Below are 12,112 nucleotides of genomic sequence, written 5' to 3' on the forward strand. Positions count from 1 at the left end.
CCGTAGGAGGGTGGGGACTTGGGACTCCGGCCCCCTGCCAGCCTCTGGGGGGGGGGGGGGCCGCTGGTGGGGCCGCGCGCTGAGCCCCGGAGGGGTGCGTGGGGGCCAGGGGCTCGGAAAGGGGCGGTGCGCCGAGGGTGGCCCCGGAGTGCCTCGGGGGGCGGCTGGGGGGGGGGGGGGCAGCGGGGGGCGGGAACACCGCTGGGGGGCGGGGCTGGGAATGCCGCGGCGGTGGGGGTGGGGCAGGTGGGGAACGCCGCCGCGGGGGGCCCCCTCCCGCTGCCGGGCGGGAAGGGGGGGCGGGGGCGGTCCCGGCGGGGCGGCGGCGCGGCCTGGGGAGGGCGGGGGGTGGGGGGGGAAGTCTGGGCGCCCCCCGCCCCCGCCGGGCTCCGGGCAGGAGCCGTGTGACGTCACGGCGGCTGGAAGTGCCCGGCGCGGAGGCGCGGGAGGGGGTGGGGGGGGGGGGGTGGCCGAGCCGGCGCTTTATAAGCGGAGCCCGCCAGGCGCGCGGAGCCGCAGCCCGCGTCCCCGAGCCCCCCGGCCGGCCCCGGCCCCGGCCCCCCAGCTCGCGCTCGCGCCTCCGGGGCGGCTGGGCGGCGAGGGACGGAGCGCCAGACGGCGGGCCGGAGAAGGGACGCGCGGCGGGCGGCCGCGGGGCATGAGGCGGGGGCGCGATGTCGGTGCCGCTGCTCAAGATCGGGGCCGTGCTGAGCACCATGGCCATGGTCACCAACTGGATGTCGCAGACGCTGCCCTCGCTCGTGGGGCTCAACGGCACCGTGTCCCGCGCGGGCGCCTCCGAGAAAATCGTGAGTGGCCGCCGCGCGGGGGGCGCTCCCGGGGGGGGCGTGGTGCCCGCGCCGCCGCCGCCGCCGCCGCTGCCGCCGCCGCAGCCCCCGGGGGCCCCCGCCCCCCCCCCCACCCCCAGCTTCCCTGCGCGCCCGGCCAGGGGCGCCCTCCCGGGGGGGCTGGGGGCGGGACGCGGAGAAGCCCCGGGACCCCCAGCCGCCTCCGCGCCGCTTAGTCTTGTTATTATTATGACCGCTTCCCATTAGCAGTGAGCAGTGTCCGAGCGCCAACGGTGTACCGGGCTCGCTCGGCCCGGGGCGGAGGCGGCGAGGGCTGCGGAACCGAGCCCGGTCCGGCTGAGTGGGGCGGAGCGGGAGCGGAGGTTCCGGGGGCCCGGGAGGGACCTTGCCTCCGAATGCGGGAGCCGCGGGCTCTCCGGGTGTCTCCACCTTCCGGATCTCTGCCTGTCTGTGCATCTCTGAGTCGTCCCGTCTCCCTCTCTGTCTTTTTCTGTCTCTCTCCGTCCATTCTTTTGCCTCTGGTTTGCCTCCTCTGTCTCTCCCTGTCTGTGTCTGTCTCTGTTGCGCTGTCTCTGACTTTGTATCTATCTCTGTTTTTTTCTTTTTCTCTCCCCCGCACCCCCCCCCCCCACCCCGCATCTCCTTTCTGGTTACCTGCTTCACCATGTGCTGAATATTTATCCCCAGAACCCGCACTCTCCAGGAGGCAGACGGGTCTCAGACTTGGGGGGGCCGGAGCGAAGGCTGACAGTGCCCCCAGAAGCACGGGACTGCCCTTTCCCTCATCCCCTTCATCCTCCAGCTTCCCTGGCCACAGAGCTTTGGGGAGGGGTGGGTGGCAGGGGGACTCCATCGTGATCACTCCCGGTGTTCCTGGTGACCTGGGGAGAGGGGTCAGCCTCCACTACAAACTTCCCTCAGTCTCGTCCAGACTTGGTCCTCCCCTCCCATCTCTTCCCCTCTTCAGTCTGTTTGCGAGACCCCTCCCAGCAGGTGGGACTGGGATGCATGGAGCTCCCTCTCCTGCTCACTGGTTCCTTAACTTCGCCAGCTCCCCCGTTCAGCCCCCAGTGGCCTCCACACCACGTCCTTCTTTCCCCTTGCGGAAAAGAAAAGTCTTTGCTCCCAAGGGCTGAAGGCAAGTGGAGATGGGGGTGCCGTGCCCTATGCCCAGGCTGTGCCCGGCTCCTGGGGGGGGGGGGGAGGGTGCAGTGGCACCCGGCTGGGCACCGGTGAGGGCTTTCAGTCCAAATCCTCGGAACTGAAGCCAGCGTGTGAAAGTGTCTTTCTGCGTGTGTCTCACATCGAGGGATATTATGTGAGTGTGTCCTGGAGCGTCTTATCCAGGCCTGAGTTTTGGTGTGTGAACAGTGCTGTGTGCGAATTGAGGGAAGAAGTTTATGAGCTTTGCCAGCGTGAAGGTCCACGTGGATCTTCCTGTGTGTGTGGAGGTGTGTCCCAGAATGCGTGTGAGTGTGTCCCTGAGTGAGTGCGTCTGGGTGTGGATGTGCCTAAGTGTGTGTCTGCAGTCTGTGTCCCAGACTCTGGGTTGCGTGTGCCCATGCGACTTTGGACACGTGAGTCTGTGACAGCTTTCTTGCTCTTGCCTTCTGAGGGGGAAGAGAGGTGGTGTCTCATTGAAATCAGAAGCCAGATTCCCGTCCTCCACCCTCAGAGAACATGAGTCTGTGTGAACGTGTGCGTGTAACATGGGCAGCATCCGGTGTGTGGGGAATGTATGCGTAAGTGTGGAAGACTATGTCTCTAAGTTACGATTTTGTGTATTGCATGTGTCTGTGCACCTGTAAGTGTAGACATGTGTGTCTTTAGAAGTGTGTGCACATATGTGGAAGCGTGTACCTATGAACGGTGTTCGTGCCTGCCTTGTATGCCTGTGGGTGGATTCCTGTGTGAACCGTGTGTTTTCTGTAAGTGTGTGTGTGTGTGTGCACACGTGTACCCAAACAGACCTGGTCTCCATTCTGGCCCGTCTATAGCTAATGGGACCACAATCCACTGCTTCCATGAAATCACCCGCTGAAAGGTAGTGTTTCCTCCCTCCACGATCCCCTCGCATCATCCCTCAGTCTCACTAAGCCTCGCCGCAAGCACTCTGTGGAGTGAAATGCCAGGGGACTTAGGGGAGGACCGGGGAGGGCACGGTCACCCGAGAGCACTCTGGAAAGCATCCTGGGAGTCTGGTAGACTAAGGTTGGAATCCGCTCTCAGCCTTCTTGCTCTATGACTTGCTCGTGACTCTGGGCGCCCGTGACTTCACCAGTCAGAGCTGCGGTATCCCAGATACAAAATGGGAATGATGATTCCTACCTGACAGGACTATTGACAGATCTACAGTCCGGCTGTCCACCCATCCATCCCTCCATCTCTCTATCCGTGTTCCACTCATCCCTCTATCCGTCCATTATCTGTCATCCAACCATCTCTTCATCTGTCCTCTATATAGCCATCCTGCCATCCATTTTGTTTATTCAGCAAAACTGTTGATGGCCTCCTCTATGTCAAGCATGTTTATGCCTAAAAGCCCCAGGTCAGTGGCTGACATAGTAGATAATCAGTTGGTGATAGGACTCTAAGGCAAACACATCTGGGTTCGAATTCTGGCCCTGGGCTTTACTACCAGTATGCCCTTGGGGGAAATTACTTAATCTCTCTAATCTTCAATATCCTCATTAGTCAAGGAGAATCTTAGAGTCCCCATTAGACCCTAGGATCCATGAGGACCCACAGACGACATCATTAGTGAACCCTAAGGCCCGATGCGTAGTAGGCCTGCGATAAGTATTTGTCAAGTGACTGAACCAACAATCACATCTTCATTAGGATTCGTGGATTCCACCTTCAAATGGACACAAATGGCTGGGTGCATAGTAGGTGTTCAGTAAGGAGGAGTTGCTTGTCGTTGTAGCCAAGCACGTAGGAGGCACAGAATAAATATTTGTCAGGTGTCTAGATCAAGAATCCACCCTCCTAAGGATTGAGGGGAACATTTGAGATGCTCCATAAGAAGGAGTTGTAGAAAAGTGTAGACCACCAACATGGTTTAACTGAACCCAGGTAGCGAAATCCCCAGTCGTAAGGCAGAAGATTGGATGCTGATTTTGACTTAATAAAGGGCCTCAGTGGTGAGGTGGGGGTGAGCCCAGACCCTCTGGCCATTCTCATCTCGGGCTCTCCCTCCCCGATTCGTTCTGGAGAGGCAGCTTAGCATTCTTTTTAAGAATTCTAAGGGTGCTGTTCCAGGCCATTTCTGGAAGGATGCAGGGAGGAAGCCGCCGCCACCACTAGTCCCTTTGGCCATCTCTCAGCCATAAGCCATCCCCGTGGGATGGGAGCCTTCAGCGGAATGACTTCTGACCTGGGGGTTGTAAATCCAGAACCAGACTAAGAACTGTCAGCCCCTTGCCAGTGGCTGCTGTCATTACAGCACCCAAAGACAGTTACCTGGATCTTCTGTGTTATGTCCTTGCCCATCCACTCACCCCTCTTTAAGGGCTGGAAAAAGGAAGGGGCGAGAAGAGTTGTTCTGTGTGGGGAAGACCCTTTTCCCCATGGGAGGAATGGGGAGGGTCTAAGCAGCCATCCACAAGAGGCTCTTTGAGGACTTCCTGGGAAGAACCAAAGCTGGGAGTCCATGTCTTTCCTTGACAGTTTCCCCCTGGGGGTGGGGAGTGGGGGAAGGCCCCAGATACTTTGTATCAGTCAGGACAGATCAAGTTACACTGTGGTAACAAGCAGATGCAGTTCTCAGTGGTTTGATACAACATAGATGTATTTCTCCCTGGTACTATGTATCCATGGTTGGCTGGAGAACTTTGTCCATAGTAGTCATTCAGGGACCAGGGATGTTGGAGGCTCTGTGGCGACATGATCATTGAAACAGGAAAAGGTAGGCGCAGCAAGCCCCCGTAAGGTCTTCAAGCTCTACCCTGGAATGTTACTTTTGCTCACATTTCCTTGGTCAACACAGGTGACATGCCTAACTTCAAAGAGGGTGGGAAGTGTGGTCCTACCATGACCAGAACAGAGAGGAGTAGGCAGATATTTGTGAACAGCCATAGATAGTACCCCAGCCTGCTCATCCTTCCCTCCTCTTATCCTAAGTAACAAGAATTCTTAGAGGGTATCTCCATTGGTTCATTCGCCCATTTATTTAACAAATACTTACTGAGCACGTACAATGTGCTAGGCACTACTCTAGGTGCCTGGGATATAACAATGAACAAAACAGACAGATATCCTTGTCCTCAGGGCACTGGCATTCTAGAGCAGGGACAGGGAGAAATAAATAAGTATATAGAAAAATCTTTATTTTAGATGGTGATACACGTACTATGAAGAAGCATAGAGCAGTATAGGGGGAGTGGAGTGTGATTGGGGATTATTGTAGATGGAGTGACCTTTCTGAGCGGGTGGCAGTTGAGCAAAGATCTGAAGATATTGCGAGAGGGCTTGTATCCAAAGAAAGAGAGTTACAAGTAGAGGGAAGAGCAAGTGCAAAGGCCCTGGGGTGGGCATATGCCTGAAATGTTGGAGAAACTGAGGAAACCAGTGGCTGAAGCAGAGTGAGCGAAAGGGGAGATGAGGGCAGGGAGGTGGGGAGATGGAGGCGGTGTAGGGTGGGGAGGGCAGGGAAGTGGGGGAGCCTTGTAGGGATTTTACATTTCACTTGTAACTCCTCGTGCTTTCCTCTCCTCTGTTGTGCTTTTAAGTTTCTAATATACTCCACATACTTGACTTTTTTATCTTGTTGTCTGGCTCATTGCCCCCCCCCCCCCACATAATGTCAGCTCCCCAAGGGCAGGGATTTTTTTAATTAATTTTAAAAAAATTTTTATTAACTGTTGAGGCGACTGGGAGGCTCAGTTGGCTAAGCATCTGACTTCGACTCAGGTCATGATCTCACAGTTCGTGAGTTCGAGCTTCACCTCCAGTGCTGGCAGCTTAGATCCTGGAGGCTGCTTCGGATTCTCTCTCTCTCTCTCTCTCTCTCTCTTAAAAATAAATAAACATTAAAACAATTTTTAATTTTTGTTAACTGTCGTAGCCCTGGTGCCTTGCATAGAGTCTAACAGCAGTAGATATTCAATAAATGGGATCCCAGGGAGAGTTCTGAGCAGAAGAGGGACAGGCCTTGGCTCAGGTGTTCAGTTTCCCTGTGGCCCCTGGGAAGAGGGCAGACTACGGGGGATGAAGGCAGGAGCCAGAAGACTGGGGAGCAGGCCACTGTACTGGTCCAGGTGAGTGATGATGGGGACTGGACCAGGATAGGGGCCAGTGGGGTGGAGAAAAGTAGGCATATTGTGGATTTGGCCCCCACCTACCATATTTACCTTCTCCTAAACTGTGGACTTCCAATTTCTGCTCAAACACTTCAGAGTGTGAGGGAACATTTATTGAGCTCCTACTTTGCGCTGGGAAGGGTCCCAGACTATGGGATGTAGAGATGAATAACATCTCTGGCTTCAATCAGTTTGCAGCCTCCTCAGTACTTGTGACACAACATGGTCTGTGTGGTGAGAAGACTATTTCTGGAATGTTATGGGGGTTGCAGAGGAGGGCACTGAAACCAGCCAGGGTGTGCAATGGAGCTATTCTGGAGGTGGTGATACTCAAATCGAGTCTTACAGTTGAGAAGGAATTGGCCAGGTGAAGACAGAGCGAGAAGGAACAGCATGAACAAAGTCTTAGAGGTCATGGGCATCCTGGTGAGCAGGGAGAGACCAAGGAGTTCAGAGTTCCTGGAGACGAATGTGCCAGGTTGGGAGGAGTGTGGCCAGAAGGGTCCATGTCACAAAGGGATTTGGCCTGAGGCACCTTTACTTCCTTCTGAGTGTCAAAGGAAGGGATATCTGGAGGGGGTTAGAGCAGAAAAGGTGTATGAAGTTGCCTGTTTCACTTCTAAAAAGACCCGTAATCATTAGAAAATCCTTCTAGATTGTGTGTGTGAAATTTGCCTCCTCTGAACTTTTGCCCACCTCACTGGAATCAAATCTAAACCGCTTCCCCTGGTCGAACTTATTAAGCCTCAGTTTCTTCATCCATAAAATGGGGATAATGGTGGAATGTTCCATATAACGCTGTGCTCAGCAGGGTACCTGACATATGGAAGGTGCCTATAAAGGTTGGTTATTGTGATTATTATTGCTAGTATTACAAGACCACACCTTCCTGAGTCAGGTCTTGGACCACTCCTCCATCCCTCTTGTGTTCCTGCCTCTGGAACTTTGCATTTGCTGTGCCACCCTCCGGGAACCTCCTCTAGCCTGCTCAGGTCCTGGCTCAAATGTCACCTCCTCAGAGAGACCTCCTTTGACCACCCCAGCTAAAATGTCCCCACACTGCTATTTGGACCTGTTCTATTTTCTGCCCAGCACTCATAATTATCTGAAATCATCTTGGTAATTGTTTGCCACCAACAGAATAGAAGTGCCATGCAAGCACTTTGTTCCTTTTGTTTATCACTGGGATCTTCTCATTTAGGGCAGTAGGTACTTCCTGAATGGTCTCCGTTCTTTCTGCCCCCGAGGGACAGCCCCCCTTTCTGCCCCCTTCTTCCTCCTGATGACACCTCTGAACTTTGATGACTATTTCTGTGATTCCTGAGTCTTTTCCAGTGGATCGGAAGCATCTGTTTCTTAAAGCTTCTTTTCATGTGTCCTTGTTTCTCAATCCTTCTCTGTTTGGATGGATGTCCAATGAATGTGCACTTTGCCAACTTCCCACATAAAGATATGGGGTAGTCTTGCCACCAGAGAGCACAGTCATTCCCAACCAGCAATCACTGAGTCCCTCTCTATGCCAAGTCCTGTGCGGGGGTGGGGGGGGGGCTGGGAATAGAGCAGTGAACAAGGGAGACTGTCGCTTCCCTCTTAAAACTTCATAGGGAGACATCGTGAATGTGGAATTGGTGCAAATGGCTGTGTAATCACAGTTTGTTATGGGTCATGAAGGAGAAGATATGGAGCTATGAAGGCATGTAATTGGGAAGGGGTGGTCAGGGAAGGCTTCTCTGAAGAGGTGACATTTGCCCTGAGACATGAAGGATGAGTAAGAGTTGGGCAGAGACAAAGCTGGTAAGGTGGAGAGAGAGAGGCCAAGAGAACAGGGTGTGTGAAGGTGTCGGGGTGGGGACGGTAAGTGGTGTGTCTGAGGATCTGGTGACATAGGTAGAAGCCTTAGCCCACTGGGTGTTCCTGACCACCGCCCTAGACCCGGTCTACCTGGGTCTGAGGCCAACGTAAGAAATGGTTTGAGGTGCAGCCTTTGCCTATCCCGTCAGCACCATGGACAGCCACTAAGGGAGGGTGGTCTAGGCCTTGGGGCCACTTGAGTGTGGCTAAAATAGTCTTCTTCTTCCAGAGGGATGCTCTGGTTTCTGCCTCTTGGTGTCTTTCGTGCCCGCAGCATCATTCTCCCCTCTGACTCTGGGCAGCTGACGCCTTTGTGAAGCAACAGTGGGGAGCAGTCCCAAGGCTGGGCAAGAAAGTAAAGCAGCCATCTGGGGAGGCCCGGGCGCTTTAAGAGAGTTTGATGTGGGGTTGGGTCTGTCTGTGTGTGGGAGTAAAGATGCTACCACCTATGGGGGCAGGCTGGTTACCGATCTTGTTTTTTTTTTTTTTTAATTTTTTTAAACTCATTTTTAGTTTATTTATTTATTCTGAGAGAGAGAGCAAGAGCCAGGGAGAGGCAGAGAGAGAGCGCGAGAGAGGATCCCGAGCTGTCAGCATGGAGCCTGATGCAGGGCTTGATCTCACGAAGCATGAGATCGTGACCTGAGCCGAAACCAAGAGTCGGACGCTTGACCAACTGAGCCACCCAGGCACCTCTGATGCTTCATTGCTGTTAAATTCTGTCTTTTGAGTCTCTGCTTCTGCATTCTCTTTCTTGTGTCTTTGTCTTATTAACTGTATTCCCCTCTCTCTGTCTTAACTGTGTATTTACAACACATGGTTGCCATTCAGGAAATGTTTGTTGAGTGGACGTTGGCGATTACCTCTGTCTGCCTGTGTCTCTTTGTCATACTCTGTCTTCTCTCTATGTTTCTGCCGGTCTCTCAGTTCTCTCTGTGTGTCTCTGTCTTTGTCTCTGTGTGTTTCTTTGGTCTCTGATTCTGCCATCTCTGCCTCTTGGCGTCTCTGTCTCTATATCTCTTTCATCCCCATGTCTAGGTCTGTATCTCTCTGTCTGCCTCTGTTTCTCTCTCTCTGGAATCCCATTTCTATATCACCATAGTTGCTGTATCACAATCCAGGACTCTGACAGGGGGTGGGGAAGAGACCAGGATTCTCAGACCTGAGAAGGTTATTGAGACAGGACAGAACCAGAACGAGTGTTGGGTGTGTTCAGGATTCAGTGAGTGGGACAGGATGAGCCAGACCAGCACGAGCCCTTGAAGGCCCCAGAGGGGGCCCGGGGTGTCTGGACCCCTGGGGGTGGTGGTGGGGATTGGAGCCAAGCTTCAATGGGAGTCCAGGGTGGGCTGTGGGTGGGTGCCCAAGCTCCAGGTGAACCCCTTTCCTCCGCCTCCTATTCGTACTCCCCCGCTGCCACCCAGGAGGGCCTCCCTCTAGGACCCAGCCATCAGGCCCCAGCGCTGGCTCCAAGATGGAACAGCTGTCTGGGCTGCAGCTGCGGAAGCTCGTTTTGAACAAGGGAGATGATTGCAGGGGTGATTGGGGGAGGGAGAGAGAAGGGGAGGGTAGCAAGGGCCAAAGAGGAATCAGGCTTGATTGTTGCTGCTGCTGCAGCGGGTACTTTGCCCAAGAGATGGGCAGACCAGGCACGGCAGGAAAAGGCAGAGGGAGGTCTGTCTGCCCAGCCACGGTCCATCTGTCCCCACTTCTGGTCTCCCTGTCGTGAAGTTTCTCCGTCTTCCTGCATTTCAGAGCCTGCCACCCGGCCCTGAGGGTGTTGTTCAATCTCCCTTTTGCCTGTTGCCCTACCTCCTGCCTCGTGTTTCAGTTTTCTCATCTCTCTCCGCCCGTATCTCCCTGTCTCTCCGCCTGGATCTCTGTGTCTCTCTCCGAGCCTCCCCGCCCGTCCCTTGGTGCAGCTGTCATTGTCAGAAGCACGACTAGGGTTCAAGCAGCCCTGTGGATTGCTCTTTCTTTTCTTGTCGTTTCTGCAATACTCAGGGGCTGGAGACGAATAGAGACGGAAAATTCCCAGGAAATGATGGGATCGTGTCCTTCAATAAAGGGATATTTACAAAGATATCTCAATTAGGACTAATTAATTAAATGAGCCACTTCCCCTGCCCTCTCCCCCACCCTGTGGTCCCGAAGCCTCCTGGGAGAGAACCAGCCAATGACTAGATGGCAGCTTCTGGTGCTCAGGCGGTGTCTCAATGTTTAATTTATAACAGTCTTCTCCCCGCCGCCCCATCAATCCATCCGGAAGGGCAAGGTGGCCACGAATGTGTAGACTCAGGGGCAGAGGCTGGAGACCTGCCAGCTTCCCTGGAGCCTGCTGGGGCGTGTGCCTGTCAGTTGGAGACCCACATGTCGTGTGTGGCACAGTATGTTCGAACGTGACAGGGCATGTCTTCATGGCAGGTATGCCCCTTTGTATAAGGACAATCGGATGGCCGCTGGTTTTGTCTGAGCCCATGGGGCATGCTGGAGCAGGTCAGAATGTGTCTCTCACATGGGACTGTCCGAGCATAGCGCGTCTGAGCGTGTCGGGGTGCAACAGGGGCGTGTGGAGCACAACAGAGGATGTGGCCCATGACAGGACCTGCCATAACATGGCTCATGTCCTGTGCTATGAAGGTCTGCACTTACAGGTTAGACATCTATCCCCAAGGGCATGGCAAGATACATCTTGTAGGCCTCCCTGGCAGGAATAGCAGAGCAATGACAATATCTATAGCTTCCAGGAGGAGCTAGTCAGGGACCCCTTCAGCTACACACTCTGAATCTCCCCAGCCCCTTCAGCACTGGTGGATCAGAAGGGTTGAGTTCCAACTCTTATTATTATTATTTTAATGTTTATTTGTTTTTGAGAGAGAGAGAAAGAGAAGGAGGGGGAGGGGCGCACACACACACACACACACACACACACACACACACGAAATTCTAAGCAGGCTGCAGGCTCTGAGCTGTCAGCACAGAGCCTGACACGGGGCTCAAACCCACGAACCGCGAGACCATGACCTGAGCCGAAGTCAGATGCTTAACCGACCGAGCCACCCACGTGCCCCAATTTTCCCCAACTCTTGATGTACTATTTGCTCCTCTGTGGCTACCCTTCCCCAGTGCATAGCTTCAGAGTCCCCAGTTCCCCCCATTGCTGTAGTCCTACAGTTCCCTTCGGATTACTTCTCAGCCTCGCCTCCGCCTGCCCCTTCTCACCCCACACAGAGGAGTTATCAATGCGGAAGGAAAATGTCGCTTCTCAAGTTTTACTTTCTAGTTACAAAGCCCTCAGTATAATGCTCAGCCTGGGATTGGGGTCCTCAGTGTTATGACTAAAAGGATGATTGCATCTTCACATAAAGACAGGTTGGATGATGCAACCCTCAGTGTGATGCCCAACAGGGTAATGCAGCCTTCAGTGTAATGACAAGTCTGTTGATGCAGCCCTCAGTGTAGTACCCTGATGAGTGATGCGGCCTTCAGTACAATGACAGATCTGGAGATGCGGTCTTCTGTGTGAGTGATGCCAGGGTAGTGTAGGGACCATAAACATAGCTCGACAGGCGCTGGCTGGGACACTCGGTGCAGTGAGAAGGAAGAGGAGTTTGCTCATTATAGTGAGTGCATTCTCTGGCTATTCCAGGAGGCCAGGATTCCCCAAAGCTGCTGGCTGTGGCTGGCTCCATTAGCCCTTGTAAGTGGCATGTGACCTCAGCAGGACACCAGGTTTATTAGTAAAGCATAAATTCTGCAGGAATATTTCAGGACTGACTGCAATGCTAATGAGTTAGTCAGGGAGACCTAAGAGTGCAGCTGACAGAATATACACAGATGTCAGTTCCTACTGAGAGAATGTTGATGGATACAGGTAGACACAAACGGACATAGGGAATTAGGAAGAGTGTGAGTATTCTTTTAAAAAAAATTTTTCAGGGACGCCTGGGTGGCTCAGTCGGTTAAGTGTCCGACTTCGGCTGAGGTCATGATCTCGTGGTTTGTGAGTTCGAACCCCGCGTCGGGCTCTGTGCTGACAGCTCAGAACCTGGAACCTGTTTCAGATTCTGTGTCTCCCCTCTCTCTCTGCCCCTCCCCCACTCCTGCTTTGTCTTTCTCTCTCAAAAATAAATAAACATTAAAAAATTTTTT

At 53.9% G+C, this 12,112-nt stretch overlaps 1 protein-coding gene across 2 annotated transcripts in view; it reads left to right on the forward strand.

Moving 5' to 3' along the window:
* Positions 1–12,112, forward strand: part of OLFM2 (olfactomedin 2) — a 59,483-nt gene that overhangs the window by 15,607 nt on the left and 31,764 nt on the right. Inside the window, exon 1 of one of the 2 annotated variants that reach the window (XM_027050229.2) lies at positions 568–809. The exons of the other annotated variant lie outside the window; for it this stretch is intronic. Coding sequence (XP_026906030.1) covers positions 675–809 — 135 coding nt within the window. The 5' untranslated portion in view covers positions 568–674. Of the gene's footprint in view, positions 1–567; positions 810–12,112 lie in introns of those variants that run through there. 2 annotated transcript variants of the gene reach the window in all.

The sequence above is a fragment of the Acinonyx jubatus genome, chromosome A2, assembly GCF_027475565.1.
Source record: "Acinonyx jubatus isolate Ajub_Pintada_27869175 chromosome A2, VMU_Ajub_asm_v1.0, whole genome shotgun sequence".
In the NCBI taxonomy this organism is placed as follows: Eukaryota; Metazoa; Chordata; class Mammalia; order Carnivora; family Felidae; genus Acinonyx; species Acinonyx jubatus.